We start from the raw sequence: 17,317 nt of genomic DNA, 5'->3' as shown, positions 1-17,317 counted from the left end.
ACTAGCCAGCCCGTCCTCCAGACAGATTAATGAGCTAAACTGCATTACGTTAGGACCACGCAATTGGCTGGCCCGCCTGATTGTCTGAAGGAAGCCAGCAGGAATGTTTTTAAGATCAGCAGCAGCTACAATTACTTATACCCCTGCTTTGTTTCCAGCCTTGCCATCCAGCTTTATTCTTGTCCTGTTCCAGTCCACTCCAGCCTTGCTTCCTCCTGCCTCTGGCTCCAACCCTGGGCTCAACACCTGGGTCCTGACTCCAACTCTGATCCTTGACTCCAGTCCCTGGCTCCCGACCCCTGCTCCAACCACTAGTCCCATTTGGGACACCACCAAAGAAAGCTATAGGGGAAATAAGAGTGTGGGGCTATTGCCTTAATCCCCATCCACAATGGCTACCAGAGTTAGGCCGGCAAAGGGAAATACACACTGACCTCTGTGAAAGGGCATAGCAAAAACTGCTAAGATCTATGCTCCCCTATGTTAGTGGACGTATTGCACCTGGCTAAGGCACAATGGGTCTGAGAACGGTTGCTAGTATTTAGCATCTCTTCAGCCCTTCCATGCAACCCCAAATCTTGGCCTGATGTTGTAAGATCCTTAGGAGACAGACTGTGTCTTTCTCTGTGTTCTGTATAGAGTTCAACACAGAAATGACATTAATGAAATAATACATAGTAATAATAAATAAATATTGATACTATTAACATGAATTTTAATAGTACTCTTTTTACAGATCTTAAATATACAATGGGCCAGATCCTCAGCTGGTATAAATTATCCCAATTCAATTAACTTCAAAGGAGCTAGACTGATTAACATCAATTTTCCATTTTGTGTCTGGATTTTTTGCAAAGGGATAACATAGTCAGGGTAAATATTAAATATGACTAATATAAATATAGCCTTAGTATTTCAGTGCTTCTCAGTGTTAAAAAAAACTATGTACTGTATTTAACGATAACTGATTTATGTGGAACTCTGTCAAAATATTATCATTAGCTTTTAATGTGCATTGCAAACACTCTCTCAGAACACCAATCCTTGAGCATTTGGAATGTTTCTTCTTCTCCTTAATATTCTAAACATTAACAATCAAAATTAAACCCTTCTGACAGAATATCTTTGGTTTTTGTTGTCCTCAGTGTATCATTTGGCCACCAGTGTTCATGAACCTCCTTGATTACACAAATAGATATTACCCATCAGAAAAGATAACAAGTCAAAAATGTGCACAGTTCTGTCAATCAAGAGCTTCACCAGGGAACAGTGATAAGAAACCAGTGGCAGAAATAAACTTTATCCCCAGATCAACCAAACTCAGTTCAAATACTGCATTTCCAAAAAGGGCTATTGATGAACTGTGCTGTTTTGTTGAACACTAGTATGTCACATAGATTGGAAACTCACAATGACTGCAAATCAAGGAAATGACAAGCTTGCAAAGTTGTGTTTTGTTTTCTTTTTAAGCCACAGAGCTGTTTCAACTGCAGGCAGTCATGGGTTTGCTTCCTGCCTATTCTTTTTATCGTCTGTGCCATGAAGCTAGATAACTTCCCATCAAAAAGAAGCTGTATCGTTGATTTGTCAGCCTTGGGAAAAATCATTTGAAATGAAGCCTATGTCCATGATGACAAAGGACAGGCTGGGATAAAAAATGTATGCAAGCTACTGCTGTGCGAGACTTATAATAATCTCCTTTGTTGCTCAGAGGTTTAGGTCACATATGAGGGTTAAAGATTTTTCCCTCTTGGGTGAAGTGTATTAACAAAATCATTTGCTTACCGGAGGATCCTGATCTTCAGCTGAAACTGTAGCGATAACAGTGCCCTTGATTGCATCAGGAGCAACCAGTCCCCTGTAGAGAACTTTGCTAAATACTGGGGAGTAATCATTCATATCCTGCAAAATATAATTAAGAGTTTAGTTCTCAAGTTGAAACTAGATTATGGACCTATCCACAATTGTTCTTTCAAACTATACCCATTCACTCCCTTCCCATTAGAGAACCCATTTACCACTGTCAGCCTTTCCATATTCTCAATTCTATTATTATCACACAAGCCTGGCAACCAAGAGGAAGATGCTACATTTTCAATACAATGTCATTGTGTGAGGGATCAACGTAAAGTAATTCTACTTCAGAAAACAGTCTGTTACCCAAGTAAATAAAGCTTCCAGGGACTGCAAAGATTCTATGACAGTTGTTTTTTAAGCAATGTCCCACAATATGGCTTTGTTAATATTCTAAACTGGATGAGCTTGCTCTTACTGAAAGTGCTTTTTACACTATATGTGACAGAATGACAAGAAAATACAGGACCAGCTTACTATAAACACTTTATGAGAGCCTAAATTATGATTTTTATAGTGACCTATGTATTGTGAAGGAAAAAATTATGTTAGACTCTTTGGGTTTTTTTTTTGAAGCAAAGATACATTATATTGAGGAAGGCAGTAAAAAGAAAATAAAAATATAAAACAAAGTTCAACCACGCTCAGCTGAAGGACCATTAATAACTGCCATGTCAGGAGCCAAATACATTTCAAAGCTTCTCTCCAGCAATTCTGTAATTTGTTAATAGGAACAATCATTTACCTTGATTGTGTGATCATTCCTGAAATATGTACTACATAAACAACACAATCAGAATGAAGGCCCACTAAATGTAATAAAAAAAATAAAAATAAAATAAAAAAAATAAAGCTAAACAAGTGCAACTTTAAACCACCGTTTATATTTTTCATTTAACTTCTATTTTCTGCTTTAAATCTATTTTCATAATTTGAATGTATTAGTAACAGCTTTATACATTTTTGCACTTGCAGAGAAAACAGATGCGTTAAACTCATTAAAAAATACATGTGCAACTTTTTAAATGACCAAAATCAAAGAGGGAGTGCATGAAGATGAGCATATTGTCCCAAATGCATAGGAAAAATGCCAACTTGTGAAGGAGATGGTTTTAATTAGTCTGCAAATTTATTAACTTGTTTTGGAATTAATGGCAATAACTTGTACAGTGCAGTTCATCATTCCCTCCTCACTCATGTCCAACTACTTGTGGAAGGTGGCCATCAGTCGCCCCACAAATCCACTACCCTCCCCTCACATAAAGGCTCAGGGGCTGAAAAAAGGGATTAGGAGCTTTGGTCCTATTCTCCAGCTGCTTTAGGGGATGCCTTCCCCCAGAGTGCACTTCCAGTTCCAGTTTTTCAGGGAACCAGACCCCTATAGAACAAATACCTGCACTGGACACCTGTCACGAGTTTGGCTGCCACTCCCCACTGCCCACCAGGTTCCCAAATACTTAATAATTCCCTCCCAAACCAAAAATATATCTGCTCCTTGACTGGGGAGCTGTACTCCATCATCCTTGAATAACTTAGGCACCAATTTATGAAAATTTTGGTGTGCAATTATCAACTTCCCTCTCCTGATGATACATTCAGCTTTGTAAACCTACAGAGGCTGGATGGAATTTCAAACCAGTTTACAGTCTGCCCAAGGAAAAGGTCCCGGATCTGCCCTAAATCTCTCTGTGCCTTGATGATTAAGTCCTCCTGCCCGTTACAAAATTCCAAATAATTTTCACACTGGTGTACAGTAATCATTTCAGCTGGCCATTTCTTGGATGCTCCTCTTATCAAGACAACTCAGGTGTGCCTCAACATCAAAGACCCAGCTGCAAACCTCTAGGGGAACTGGCTGCCCACTTATGGGCCCATAGCTCCAAACATTGACTCTTCTCTTGCTCCTCATATAACACCCCATCATCAATATCAACTCAGAGTAGCCTCAATGATGAGGCCCAGCTGTGAACTTCCAGGGGGAACTGGCCACCTGCCTGTGGGCCAAATGCGAGATAGATCTCTATTGGCAGGTCAGGACATAAAACAGATATATAAAGTCTCCCTGCTGGTCCACATGGGCGCAATGGCTTTCAAGAGCCCACCTAGCCAGTCCCCAGATCAGGTGATGCCTAACTCCCTTTTTTCCCCCCTTGCCACCAAAAGGAGGGGAAACCGTTAAAAGAGTCACACCTTCATTCTTGCTGCTTGACCAGACAAACCCCTCCTCACCTTGAGGCTGTGGGGGTTGAATTTTCCAAATTAAAACAGATCAGAATTCCTTACATTGGGTTATGGAACAGAAATGGGTGCCTTCAAATTTGCTGAGCTTTTGCAGCTGGGCATTTTACTTCATCTGACAATGTAAAATGGAGGACTAATTTACACAAACAAATCACATTTTTCTAAATACTTCAAAGTGATGTCAAGTTTGCCAAAAATTAAGGCTCTGCTCTACTTTGCCCCAAAAGACTCATGGTTGAATCTTTGTATTGCTGTGTGTGTGCATGCACACATGTGTATGTATTATAGAAAGAGTTCTGAAGTATCACACAGCAAACTCAGATTCTAGGAGTCCATCCACACTCTGTTTTCAATTATTACTATTTATTACTTGTAGAACCCTAACGGAATGGGATGTTAGATGGGGTGGGATCTGAGTTATTACACAGAATTCCTTCCTGGGTATCTCGCTGGTGAATCTTGCCCATATGCTCAGGGTTCGGCTGGTCACCATATTTGGGGTCAGGAAGGAATTTTCCTCCAGGACAGATTGGAAGAGGCCCTGGAGGTTTTTGGCCTTCTTCTGTAGCATGGGGCATGGTGGAGGATTCTCTCCTCCTTGAATAATGACAGGTTTCAGAGTAGCAGCCGTGTTAGTCTGTATTCGCAAAAAGAAAAGGAGTACTTGTGGCACCTTAGAGACTAACAAATTTATTAGAGCATAAGCTTTCGTGAGCTACAGCTCACTTCATCGGATGCATTTGGTGGAAAAAACAGAGGCTCTGTTTTTTCCACCAAATGCATCCGATGAAGTGAGCTGTAGCTCACGAAAGCTTATGCTCTAATAAATTTGTTAGTCTCTAAGGTGCCACAAGTACTCCTTTTCTTTCTCTTCCTTGAAGTCTTTAAATCATGATATGAGGACTTCAATAGCTCAGACATAGGTGAGAGGTTTTTCACAGAAGTGAGTGGGTGAGATTCTGTGGCTTGCGTTGTGCAGAAGGTCAGACTAGATGATCATAATGGTCCCTTCTGACCTTAATATCTATGAAAAAAAATGTTAAGATCTAGAACAGAATAAAAAGATGGTTCCTGCCCCAAACACAGGGAAAAGATGCTGGATTCAGCTAGAGAAGTGATCTGATCGCATATAAGGTGGAGGCACCAAAACAGTCAGAGTCTAAATTAAAACTAACCCAAGTACAGATTTAGGTACCAGCTATTATGTGATCCATAGAAATTTTATAGTTCAGATTTAAGACTGTCTATACCAGTGGGGCTCAACTTCCATAGTAGGATTCCTGCTGGAACAACCCTCCTATTTAGCAATAAGGGAAGGGCAGGTCATGACCTTGTGATCATCTGCCTCCCACCCCAGATGAGGACTCCTGGTATCAATCATGCTGGAAAAAATCCAAGTAACAATGGAGGTCATATGCATGTCCTGTTGCAAAATTCCAGGGAAATAATGGCTAAACAAATCTTAAATACAGCTCTTCTAATTTTATCTAAATTTTGCCTCCTATGTTAGGAAAAGGGCATGCGGGGTGGGTATAATAGGCCAGGGAAATTTTCATATTTGACATTCATTAGATTTAAACTTGTAACCTTAACATAATAGTAACGTAGGTTTGGGTAGGGTTTTTTCTTAATAATAATTATTATCTATTTATAATTATATGGTTTTAACTTTGCCTCAAATTATTTAAGTCAAGGACAAACTGTAGTTTTAAAAGTTAATGCTTCTGTACTGTCATGGCTTGGGAGAGATATGATGCCATGTTTGGGAGAGAGACATATACACACACAGAAAGCAAAACAAAGAGGAAACACTTTCTATGGGATTTGGAGTCAAGGCTCTTGGACACTTACACAGACCTGCAAATCACCTCCCTAAGGGGAGGATTTATCTGAAACTGCACATATTTTCCTTTGTGCTGACAGGGTAGTTCTGATGCCAATAATACATTTTCTTTTAAGTGGAAAAATGTCAGAAGGGACAGATTTTTCCATGCCAAAACAGTTCTGGACTTGTACTTCACTTTGGTGATTTTTAAAAATCATCTCCTGAAGGGTTCTAACTGCAATAATTATTAAATAATACAATACAGCAAAAAGTCATTTGCAATTTTTCCTTTCCTGGTCTTATTTGTTACTCTTTTTCTTTCACTGTCTTTAACCTACACAGTTTACTTAATGTTCTTAGTGTTTGCTGGCAAACAATCACATTCATGGACAATGCAAACCGAAGAAGCATGAATTAAGTGAATGTAAGCTCCTACTTCACAAAGAGATTAAGACAGTCATCCACTGCATGCAAACAAAGATGGTTTCTGCATTCATTGTGTATTTGACTCTTGATTAGTGAATATGAATGAGACTACACATGCCAGTGGGGATGAGAAGGTCTAAACTACAGGTAAAGTATCTCTTTAAAGAAAGAAAAGTGCAACTTTTTCAGTACTTTGACAGGAACCTTCATCATGAGCTCTCCAATGAAATTAGAATCTAATACTTGCATTTATAAAGGTTTAAGTATAGGATGGCCAAATGGGCCTCTCAGACATAGTTAAATAACTTTTTCTCATATTGGGACTGCAATTCAAATCCCCCTCTATCTGATTAGACAGATCAGTGGTTAAATATTTTTTAAAAAAAACTCAGATCAATCTGATGGCATTTTCATTACTAGTGATGCTACTTGAATAGATCTTGTGATTCTTCCAAAATCTGCTTATATTTGCTACATGGTGGTCTCAGCTGCAACCCTAGGAATCTCACAATACCACTGTACTGGAAATCTGAGGAAAAAGTTGTTTTTATTCCAGTGAGCATCCAAGCTTTTTTGTGCTTATCTGAACCTACTGAGGTTCTTTTGCTGCTATTTGGAGTCATGTCACAATTATTTAAGTCTGAGCAATGTTATTTATGGATCTGGTTATGGATTACAGTAACCATTTCCTGACCATATTCCTTTAATTGTTGTGATTAATATATTAAACCTTATCCTCTGTTACCCTATTCTTGTGCTTCGTGTACGAATTCTAGAAGGGAGCTTTAGACCACCTTTGCAATACCCTTATTCCTGGTCTGGTCTTTCGTGTAAGTTAGAGTAACTCCATGGCAGCACCTCTGTGGGTATATTGTCCAGAAGCCATTTCTACTTCTTTAATGACCCCTTTACACTGAATTGCAACAAAGGGGCCCTAGAGCAGAAGAAAACTGGATCCACTGTATATTCGAAAGACTATATTTGACCTGTTTCAGAGTAGCAGCCATGTTAGTCTGTATTCACAAAAAGAAAAGGAGTACTTGTGGCACCTTAGAGACTAACAAATTTATTTGAGCATAAGCTTTCGTGAGCTAAAGCTCACTTCATCGGATGCATTCAGTGGAAAATACAGTGAGGAGATTTATATACATAGAGAACATGAAGCAATGATTGTTACCATACACACTGTAACCAGAGTGATCACTTAAGGTGAGCTATTACCAGCAGGGGAGCGGGGGGGGGAGGGGGGGAGAACCTTTTGTAGTGATAATCAAGGTGGGCTATTTCCAGCAGTTGACAAGAACATCTGAGGAACAGTGGGGAGTGGGGGGGGGGATAAACATGGGGAAATAGTTTTACTTTGTGTAATGACCCATCCACTCCCAGTCTCTATTCAAGCCTAAGTTAATTGTATCCAGTTTGCAAATTAATTCAAATTCAACAGTCTCTCCTGTTTTTGAAGTTTTTTTGTTGAAGTATTGCCACTTTTAGGTCTGTAATCGAGTGACCAGAGAGATTGAAGTGTTCTCCAACTAGTTTTTGAATGTTATAATTCTTGACATCTGATTTGTGTCCATTGATTCTTTTACGGAGAGATTGTCCAGTTTGACCAATGGACATGACAGAGGGGCATTGCTGGCACATGATGGCATATAACAAATTGGTAGATGTGCAGGTGAACGAGCCTCTGATATTGTGGTTGATGTGATTAGGCCCTATGATGGTGTCCCCGAATAGATATGTGGACACAGTTAGCAATGGGCTTTGTTGCAAGGATAGGTTCCTGGGTTAGTGGTTCTATTGTGTGGTGTGTGGTTGCTGGTGAGTATTTGCTTCAGGTTGGGGGTCTGTCTGTAAGCAAGGACTGGCCTGTCTCCCAAGATCTGTGAGAGTGACATAGAGGCATAGACATTTAGGCGTTCCCCACTCCTGCTTCCTCTTTGAAACTTACCAGAGACATAGATGAGACACAAGTAAACCATTTCACATAAAATAAAACCAAACCCGAACAATCTCCAAAACCAAACCCAGCCTGATTTTTTTTTTTAATTCAGCAGGTGAAAGTTCAGCTTTCAACCTTATTTTACATTTTCACATGCATCTGCACTTCCACATGTCACCAATACCAGAAGCAGGAGTGCCAAAGTGTCAATAAAACTGCTTTCCCAGTGTATCTGGCTCTAGATGCCCGAAGTACTGCAAACTTCATTGGTTTAGAAAGTGCATCCTTGCAAAATTCACAGCCTTAATTAGTTTGAATAAGAACTTGGCACATCTGCCTCCACAGTAAATCTCTTATATTTTTGAGGACCACCTACTACTAATTTGGATTATATCTGGATTGCATTGTAGTTGATGAAATCCAGAACAGAATTCCACAGTGGTCGTTGTTCAGAAGTTTTTGTGTTTGCAGATACCAATAAAATAATTTATAATCTTGTTTCTTTCAAAAACTATCAGCAGATGGGTCACAGCAAACCCTGAAACAAAGTGAATCCAGACTCTTGACTGAATAAACTTATTCCTTCAGTAGATACTTTACAATACACTGCCATATATAGCTGTTACTGACTCCTGTAGGTGCATTCCTCATGCTACAAAATTCTGAGATTTTGCCCAATCCTTTAAGTAGTACCGATTTTAACCATTCTTTTTGTGACCCTATGTGATTGTTATATTTAGTACCTCAGAGAGCAAAAGTTAATCCCCAAACTTCTCATAAAACTTACCTATGTGACATATTTGATTTTTAGTTGAATATATATCACTTTTTTGTGGTTAACAGAGGGAGGATGAGCAGGAGGTCAGCAGCTTAACTGAACAGCACTAGACCATGCATCAGCTCAAGTGAGTCATCCCCTTCTCCCAGGTCCAGAGGGATGGGGTACTCTTAAAAGAGCCAATATTCTAGTCCAGAAAAATACCCTCTTCCTCCTACCTTTGAGATTGCGGACAGTGCGGAATGCTGCGAACAAGTATATCTGAATGTAAAATGTTAAGGGTTAAAAAAGAACTAGCAGCATAGGCCCTACGTAATACATATCCGGCTGGCTTCTAAAACATGGCATGCTGGCTGGCATGGTAGCTCATCCTCTTTACCTAGTGCTCTGTGGAGTGGTAGGCATAGATTTTACTCTGCTGTTTGTGTCGGTTAGAGAGTAGGGAGGAAAAGATACTCCCTATACTGTGTTCTGCTCCACACAAACACATCAAATGCTCCTTTGCAGCACAGGGAAGGATTCTACCCTTTCACTGGAAGACAGGCTTTGTTTCAGAGGCCTTATAATCTTTTGGGTATATTTATGGAATATTTAAGGTAAGCTACACACGTAAGAGAAAACTTTATTTTAGTTGGGAAAATCATATCTGGATCATAATAAAAATGTTGCTTTAAAACATCTCTTTTGTTTTCAGATAACACATGACAAGTTCAGCATTCTCTGAAAGTTTTTCTCATCTTCTGAATATTCTTATGTGTCCTTAGTGACTGAAAATCAGAGACTTAAAATAGAAATGTCAGAAAGAGAAATCCTGTTTAAGGATGATACAGAACAACCACTGCTATGGGAAATGAACAGGAAACCATATTTATATATTTATTTTTCTAAGGTATTTGAATCAGTACCAAACAAATATGCATATAAAGTCAATAGTAAGGCAGAGGGACTTTGTCCTAAAACAGCCTTTCCACCAAGACAAACTTTACACAAGAACGTTTCCTAGTAAATCTCACATGTTTGTGCTGAATAAAATGTCCTCTCACACTTGGCAGCAAGATATTTTGGTGATTTATGGACAGATAGGAAAAAGGGTTATCCCTCTCCCCCAACTTTTCAACAGCCAAATCTGCCTGCTCATTTTACATATTAGACACCAGGCTTCCAGTTTGGGGTTTAGGTTAAAATAAAAAATAATTGACAGCCACATAAAAATCACTATGGTGTTTTATCATTCAGCATAATTGACAGTATGCACTCAAGAAAGGTCCAGGAGTGGAACATGGGTGTGAGAGTATGTGTACTTTTCTTTAAATTTGTGGCACAAATCAAGGCAGAAAGTAGTTGGCAGAAGTTCTAGGCAGAAACTTTTCATGTGAAGGAGAGAGAGAGAAGCAGCTTTAGTGATAATCCTGTTTTTCTTATTCTAATAAGGTTCCTTTTCAGAAGAAACTGACTCTTTACAGCAATTTAGTATTTTCCCAGTTTCTTTGTCTGTATTGACAGTGATGTATTGTAAAACTTCAGTCTCTCCCTACATTATAACTTGGTATAGTTAATACTATTTGTCCTTCACATTTATAAACACTAAAAAGCATCAATGATGTTGTAAAAGAAAAAGCATTGGGTTTTTTTATTATTATTATTATTTCTGGTGAAAAATGTCAATAAGTTTAATGCAGTCTGCATCTGATTTTTGTTTAAACATGGGAGATGAGCATAGTCTTCATTTCTAACACTGCAGATCTGGGCCAACATCTTCAAAGACTAGGTGCAAAAAGAAAAGGAGTACTTGTGGCACCTTAGAGACTAACAGATTTATTTGAGCATAAGCTTTCGTGAGCTACATCTGGCTAACAGATTTATTTGAGCATAAGCTTTCGTGAGCTACATCTGTACAGATGTAGCTCATGAAAGCTTATGCTCAAATAAATCTGTTAGTCTCTAAGGTGCCACAAGTACTCCTTTTCTTTTTGCGAATACAGACTAACACAGCTGCTACTCTGAAAGACTAGGTGCTTAACTTACACTCTTGACTCCAAATTTAGGCACATAAATGAAGTGGCCTGATTTTCAAAAGGGCTGAGCATGCAGAAGCTCTCAAGGAATCATGGCTTCAAGGGACCATGAGCCAGGTAGGGATAGCTAGAATGAAGCATACTCCAGACACACCCCATAACTGCCCCAGCTTGCCCCTTCACCAGGAGCCGTGGGGAAGGAGGTGAAAGAGCTGTTTATAAAATTACTTACCTTAAAATAATGGTGGTTCTTCAAGATGTGTTGTCCAAATGTATTCCACTTGTGGTGTGCATGTACCCAAGATCAGAATCTTTTGGCCACCTGTTCATGCACTCTGAATGTCCTTTTGTCCCTACCAGTGAGACTTGTTGGTGGATAAGCCAATTCCTACACCAAACATACTGCTAGTACAGAAGGTATGAACAAGCTCTTACTCATTTGTTTATATAAAACATAGCTGTCATGTTGTCTGTCACAATTTGAATTTCAAGTTCTTGAATCATTGGGAGGAAGATGGTTCAGGCTCAATGAACTGCCCTGAGTTCTAATGGGGTTATGTGCAACCTCTTTTCCTTGTGGGTCCATCAGCACTGAACTTGATGGCTATTTAGATAAGCTCCCAAATCATATGAGGGATGCATCAATCACAAGGAGTTTGGTGGGAAGAACAAACCCACCTTGCACACATGACTGGAATCGTTCCACCAATTTACAAAGGGAAGGACATTGAGGAGAACTAGCACGGATTTGATATGGTGTCCATTTGGTATATACACCAACTTCAGACAGACTTGCATACAACATAAGTGAAGTTTAGCATGCTGCATAACAAATCTACATGAGGCCATGTGCCTGGGGAGAGTCACTGAGGTATGTGACTGATTCTGTACTTGTTAATGAAGCTTGTCATAGATTTGAGGCAGGTAAACTTGAGGAAGTTAAGCTCTGGCTGTGGGGGAGTTCATCACCAGAAAAACTCCTAAGGTGCATAATCCTTCTACAAAGGTTTTTCATATTAACCCATTTAATGGCTATGTGTGAATAAGGTGGGCAAAGCAAGTTATAGGATTCTTCACAAATATTGCACAACAGAAGTAAAATCAAAGCTCCATTTTATGTTTGGTTTCTTGTTTTGTTTCACATTGCTTGCATTTGGCAGAATATGAAAGGAGCAGGAAAGGACATGTATTTCCCATAGTTTCCCTGGGCAAAGGGTAAAAAATTATGCTCAGAGTGCAGTACTGGAAAAAGTTTATATACTCTCATTTAGCATAATTTATAGTAGCTAGCCCTGGAACTAGTCCACATAACAAAAATGAGGACTGATCCATGGATTTCTTGAAGCCATCTCAATTGCTAACCCAGCTGTCATCTTAGTTCTAGCATGATTTGTTTGCCCTCCCCCCCAATCAATCCCTTAAAGCCATAAAGTCGTGTTTACAAGGATTAAAGGAGTCTTTTCTATAAACCACTCTCTAAAAACTAATATTGACATTGCTGGAAAAAAAAGAGAAAATGCTAAACACAATGGTAAGTAAACCAGGACAATCATCTTGGAGTGAGGATGAGGAGAACAGAAGCACTGGAGAGAAAGGGCACTAAAACTGAAAATCAGTTTTAAAAAAAAAGATGGAAAAAGGTAAGTAAAATATACTAATGGTCAATAAGGTACTCATAGGCAGCTGGTGGTCAATTGAGGGGAAGAAAAAGATTAGTGCAAGATAGAAATATTTGAGTTAGGAGGATATCAGAAGAAAATGAGTCTGAAAACCTAATTGTATTTCCAGAGATATTAATGAATATTTTAACAAGGGTGATGCCAAGACACCCTTTATGTCTGCCGCCAACAGAACTTCAGCAATATAAATGGATAATATTTAGATAGGTAAAATAACCTCCTCTTTCCCCTCCCTCAAACTGGGGGAAGTAAATAATGAGAATTCAAAGTATTAGATCTCCATCCTGGGCTGCATTTAAATTGTCCTCTGCACAACTGAGTGAGGTGCGGGTTAAAGATAGTTATAAGGCACGCCATCTTTGCAGCTCCTGGATCCTGTAGCAACTGGGGATTGAATTAGTTCCTGTCATAAATTAGAGCAGCCCCATAGTTTCCCCAATTTATTGCTGGCATCCTAAGGGGCTATTTCAATAACTAGAGATCCAAGGCTTAAGATAGCACAAAAAGCCACCTCTCTCTTCCCTCTTATAGCTATATCCCCGTGCTAGTGATTGGGAGGGAAGATGCCAGCCCCATGGCATCTTGGGAGAGGTAAGGGATGATAAAGGGGGTGTCCTTGGTCTTCTAGTTAAGCCAGCATTACAGCTGCTTTCCATTACTAGATGGATGCAAAGCAGTCATAGTGGGGAATGGAGTCTGGCCATAAATATATATTCCCTTTTTCCTCCCCACCCCAGCAAACCAGTGATATAATTCATGACTGTAAACATGTTTTTTCTTTACTGCTAAGATGTAAAATACCCTGAACTCTTTTGTGTTCTAACTGTTGCTAACTAAAGAGAATTTGATCTAGCATGTTTTGCTACAACATTTATGAATTTTTAAGGATTTAATACAAACAACAGTGACTCAAGATGACACTTCAGTAATAATACAAAGCTCCTTTGTAAAAGTGCTATTTTAACCAACAAGTACAACTATGCTATTCGACTTGCACACACCAAAACCATTTGGCATTTGCCCCTCAATCCAGAAGATACTCCTGTGAAGTCAGATTAAAGGTGTTGTGTGATAAAAATGTTCCCTCCCCAACACTACACAAAAGCAAACACCATTTCCACTAATCACAATTTTTTAGCTTATTGAAACATGATTACCCATTATTTTAAAAGAAAGTTTATAAATCTTAATTTTTATACCATGACTGTCACCACAGTATTTCAGTTTCAGGCTTTGTATTATCTGACTTATTACCAAAAACCACTGATTATTTTTGAAAGTAGCTGAAATAAAAGGCAGTCAAATCTGGTGTCAATAAATCTAATAAATAATTCAAAAGGGAGGAATTCCTGTAAATAAAATACAACATAATCATTAAGGGTTCTATTGATTTAGCTAGATTGTTAAATGAATTGTGCTGTTGAGAAGTCTTTTGCTATGGTTGACATTTTCAGAGCTGTCCACCTGGGAAGTCTATATCAAATGCAGTTCTGCAAGGATCTCCTTTTTATTGCAAAGAAAAAGTACTTGTCCCAATGTAATTAAAAGGCTACAAACTTGTACTTTACTCTTCTGGGTCTGATCTGCTGGCAATATTGTTCGTTAAACTAAGTAGGAATGGCTTTGGAAATATTATACACTCATGGTTTTTAAAAGGATGAAATCAAAATTTTAAAAAAGAGCTTGTAAACATATTTCTAGAGTTTTTCCCTACCACTTTAGGACAGTGTACTAGGAGATTATCTGTTGATATGAAAGTTTCCAGTCAACTATATCAAATGGGAAATCATTGAGGCCTCACTATAAAACAACAAGACTGAATAACAACTGAGCTAGTAAATGTGCATTAGGGATCGTCATAAAAATAAAAGGAAGGGTAACCACCTTTCTGTATACAGTACTATAAAATCCCTCCTGGCCAGAGGCAAAACCCTTTCACCTGTAAAGGGTTAAGAAGCTAAGATAACCTCACTGGCACCTGACCCAAAATGACCAATGAGGGGACAAGATACTTTCAAATCTGGAGGGGAGCGGGACAAAGGCTTTGTCTGTCTGTGTGATACTTTTGCTGGGAACAGATGAGGAATGCAGACTTACAACTCCTGTTAAATTAGTAAGTAATCTAGCTAGAAATGCGCTAGGTTTCCTTTTGTTTAATGGCTGGTAAAATAAGCTGTGCTGGAGGGAATGTTTATTCCTGTTTCTGTGTCTTTTTGTAACTTAAGGTTTTGCCTAAAGGGATTCTCTATGTTTTGAATCTGATTATCCTGTTAGGTATTTACCATCCTGATTTTACAGAGGTGATTCTTTTACCTTTTCTTTAACTAAAATTCTTCTTCTAAGAACCTGATTGCTTTTTCATTGTTCTTAAGATCCAAGGGTTTTGGTCTGTGTTCACCTGTACAAATTGGTGAGGATTCTTATCAAGCCTTCCCCAGGAAAGATGGTTTAGGGCTTGGGGGGATATTTTGGGGGAAGATGTCTCCAAGTGGGCTCTTTCCCTGTTCTTTGTTTAAAACGCTTGGTGGTGGCAGCATACTGTTCAAAGACAAGGAAAAGTTTGTACCTTGAGGAAGTTTTTAACTTAAGCTGGTAAGAATAAGCTTAGATGGTCTTTCATGCAGGTCCCCACATGGTACCACAGGTACCCTAGGTACCCTAGAGTTCAGAGTGGGGAAGGAACCTTGACAGGGATTTACAACTTCTTTCGCAACGTGTTATCTTTTTATCATACATGAAATAAACAAGAAAATGTGTATTCAAATGCTAGTGAACTCCTTCCACTAACCTCAAAATATACAGAATGCCACAAAAGGTGGGCAGAAGAAAAAGTTGCTTTCACCAAAAAGTAATTTATGTGCCAAATTCTCAAGTCTAAAAAACACTTTTAATTAAAAAAAAACCCTGCATGCATTTAATTTCCTGCAATGATTTTGTTTTATACATCTGTCGGTTCAGGGTGGCTTGCCATCTCTGTTGCATGCAATTGTCTGATAACCCATTACTGTTCAGGTCTATCCTAACTTCCAACTGGCAGTTTGACACATCTCGAGTAATGCTCCTCAGGAATCTTCTTCTAGAGAAAGAGGCCTTTGTTTTTTGTTTTTTTATTATGCTTTTGAGATTTAGTAAAATTAATAAAAAGAAAAGGAGTACTTGTGGCACCTTAGAGACTAACAAATTTAGCTGCTACTCTGAAACCTGTCGTTATGCAAGGCACTGAATTTAGCCGTATAGAGTGGAATAAATTTGTTAGTCTCTAAGGTGCCACAAGTACTCCTTTTCTTTTTGCGAATACAGACTAACACGGTTGCTACTCTGAAACCTGTCAGTAAAATTAATATTTCCCTACATCCTCAAACCAAAGGATGATGTGCCTTAACACTTTATTGTACAGAATATTTTTGATCCCCAATCAGCTGTTGCTAAATAAAACACAATGGGAATCCCTTTAGTTGAGAATATAAGATTCACTCTCCACGTCTCCCTAACTGCCTGCTCAGAAATGAATATACTTAAAAAGGGAATACTTAAATGAACAATTTCCATTAAAATATGCTTAAGTGGGTAGAAACCAAATGAAATGTCAATTTCTGTCATAAGACCTTATTTGACCATTTAATGAGTCATCACAAATAATAAAGATGACCACCTTTTTTAGGACATAATTATATATGTGCTTCCAGAGGGAAATAAGGGGAATCTACGGTGACCTCTTTCTCTCCCCCATGGCCTACTTTTATTGTAGGTCACGGCACAGGGTGGGGAGAACAGCATTTGGGTACTTGCTACTTCCCCTACTATGCTTTCTGGTGGGCAGTAGGTGGAGCTTGTGAGGATGAAGAAGCTGCATAAGGTTTAGGGCTGACCCAAATTTCTTCCCTCTTGCGCAATGGGAGAGCCAGGGATGAGACTGTGACTCACAATCTCATCCTTGCTCTTCTGATGAGGCAGAGCAACTATGTGCTGACCATTACTGAGAGCTTCGGGCAAACCCACAATTAAGCCCACGCAATGCAACATTTAATTATATTAGAACCTCAGAATTACAAACACCAGAGTTATGAACTTACTAGTCAACCACACACTTCATTTGGAACCTGAAGTAAGCAATCAGACAGCAGCAGATGGGGTGGGGCAAAGAAAATACAGTACACGACAGTATTGTGTTAAACATAAACTACTAAAAAGGAAAGTTTAAAAAAATTGACAAGGTAAGGAAACTGTTTCTGTACTTGTTTAATTTAAATTAAGATGGTTAAAAGCAGCATTTTTCTTCTGCATAGTAAAGTTTCAGAGATGTATTAAGTCAATGTAAATATTAATAGCTCATCTTAATTAATTAGCCTCTTACAGTTTGTACGGCAACTTCCACCTTCTCTGTATGTGTGTGTATATATATATATATATATATACACACACACACACACACACACACACACACACACACATATACACACACACACATATATATATATGTATATATACATACATATACATACATATATATATATATATATATATATATATATATATATATATTCTTACTATATGTTC

At 38.6% G+C, this 17,317-nt stretch overlaps 1 protein-coding gene across 4 annotated transcripts in view; it reads right to left on the bottom strand.

The window, feature by feature from the left end:
- The window catches only part of PCDH15 (protocadherin related 15), an 811,839-nt gene that overhangs the window by 201,537 nt on the left and 592,985 nt on the right, over window positions 1–17,317 (bottom strand). For all 4 annotated transcript variants that reach the window (XM_043518631.1, XM_043518633.1, XM_038411063.2 and 1 more), the window contains one exon: window positions 1,786–1,902. In XM_043518631.1, the coding sequence (XP_043374566.1) occupies window positions 1,786–1,902 (117 nt within the window). The remainder of the gene's footprint in view (window positions 1–1,785; window positions 1,903–17,317) is intronic.

Source organism: Dermochelys coriacea, chromosome 7 (genome assembly GCF_009764565.3).
Source record: "Dermochelys coriacea isolate rDerCor1 chromosome 7, rDerCor1.pri.v4, whole genome shotgun sequence".
Lineage (NCBI taxonomy): Eukaryota > Metazoa > Chordata > Testudines > Dermochelyidae > Dermochelys > Dermochelys coriacea.
Note: the sequence above shows the minus strand (reverse complement) of the source record. Positions and strands in the feature narration are given on the sequence as shown.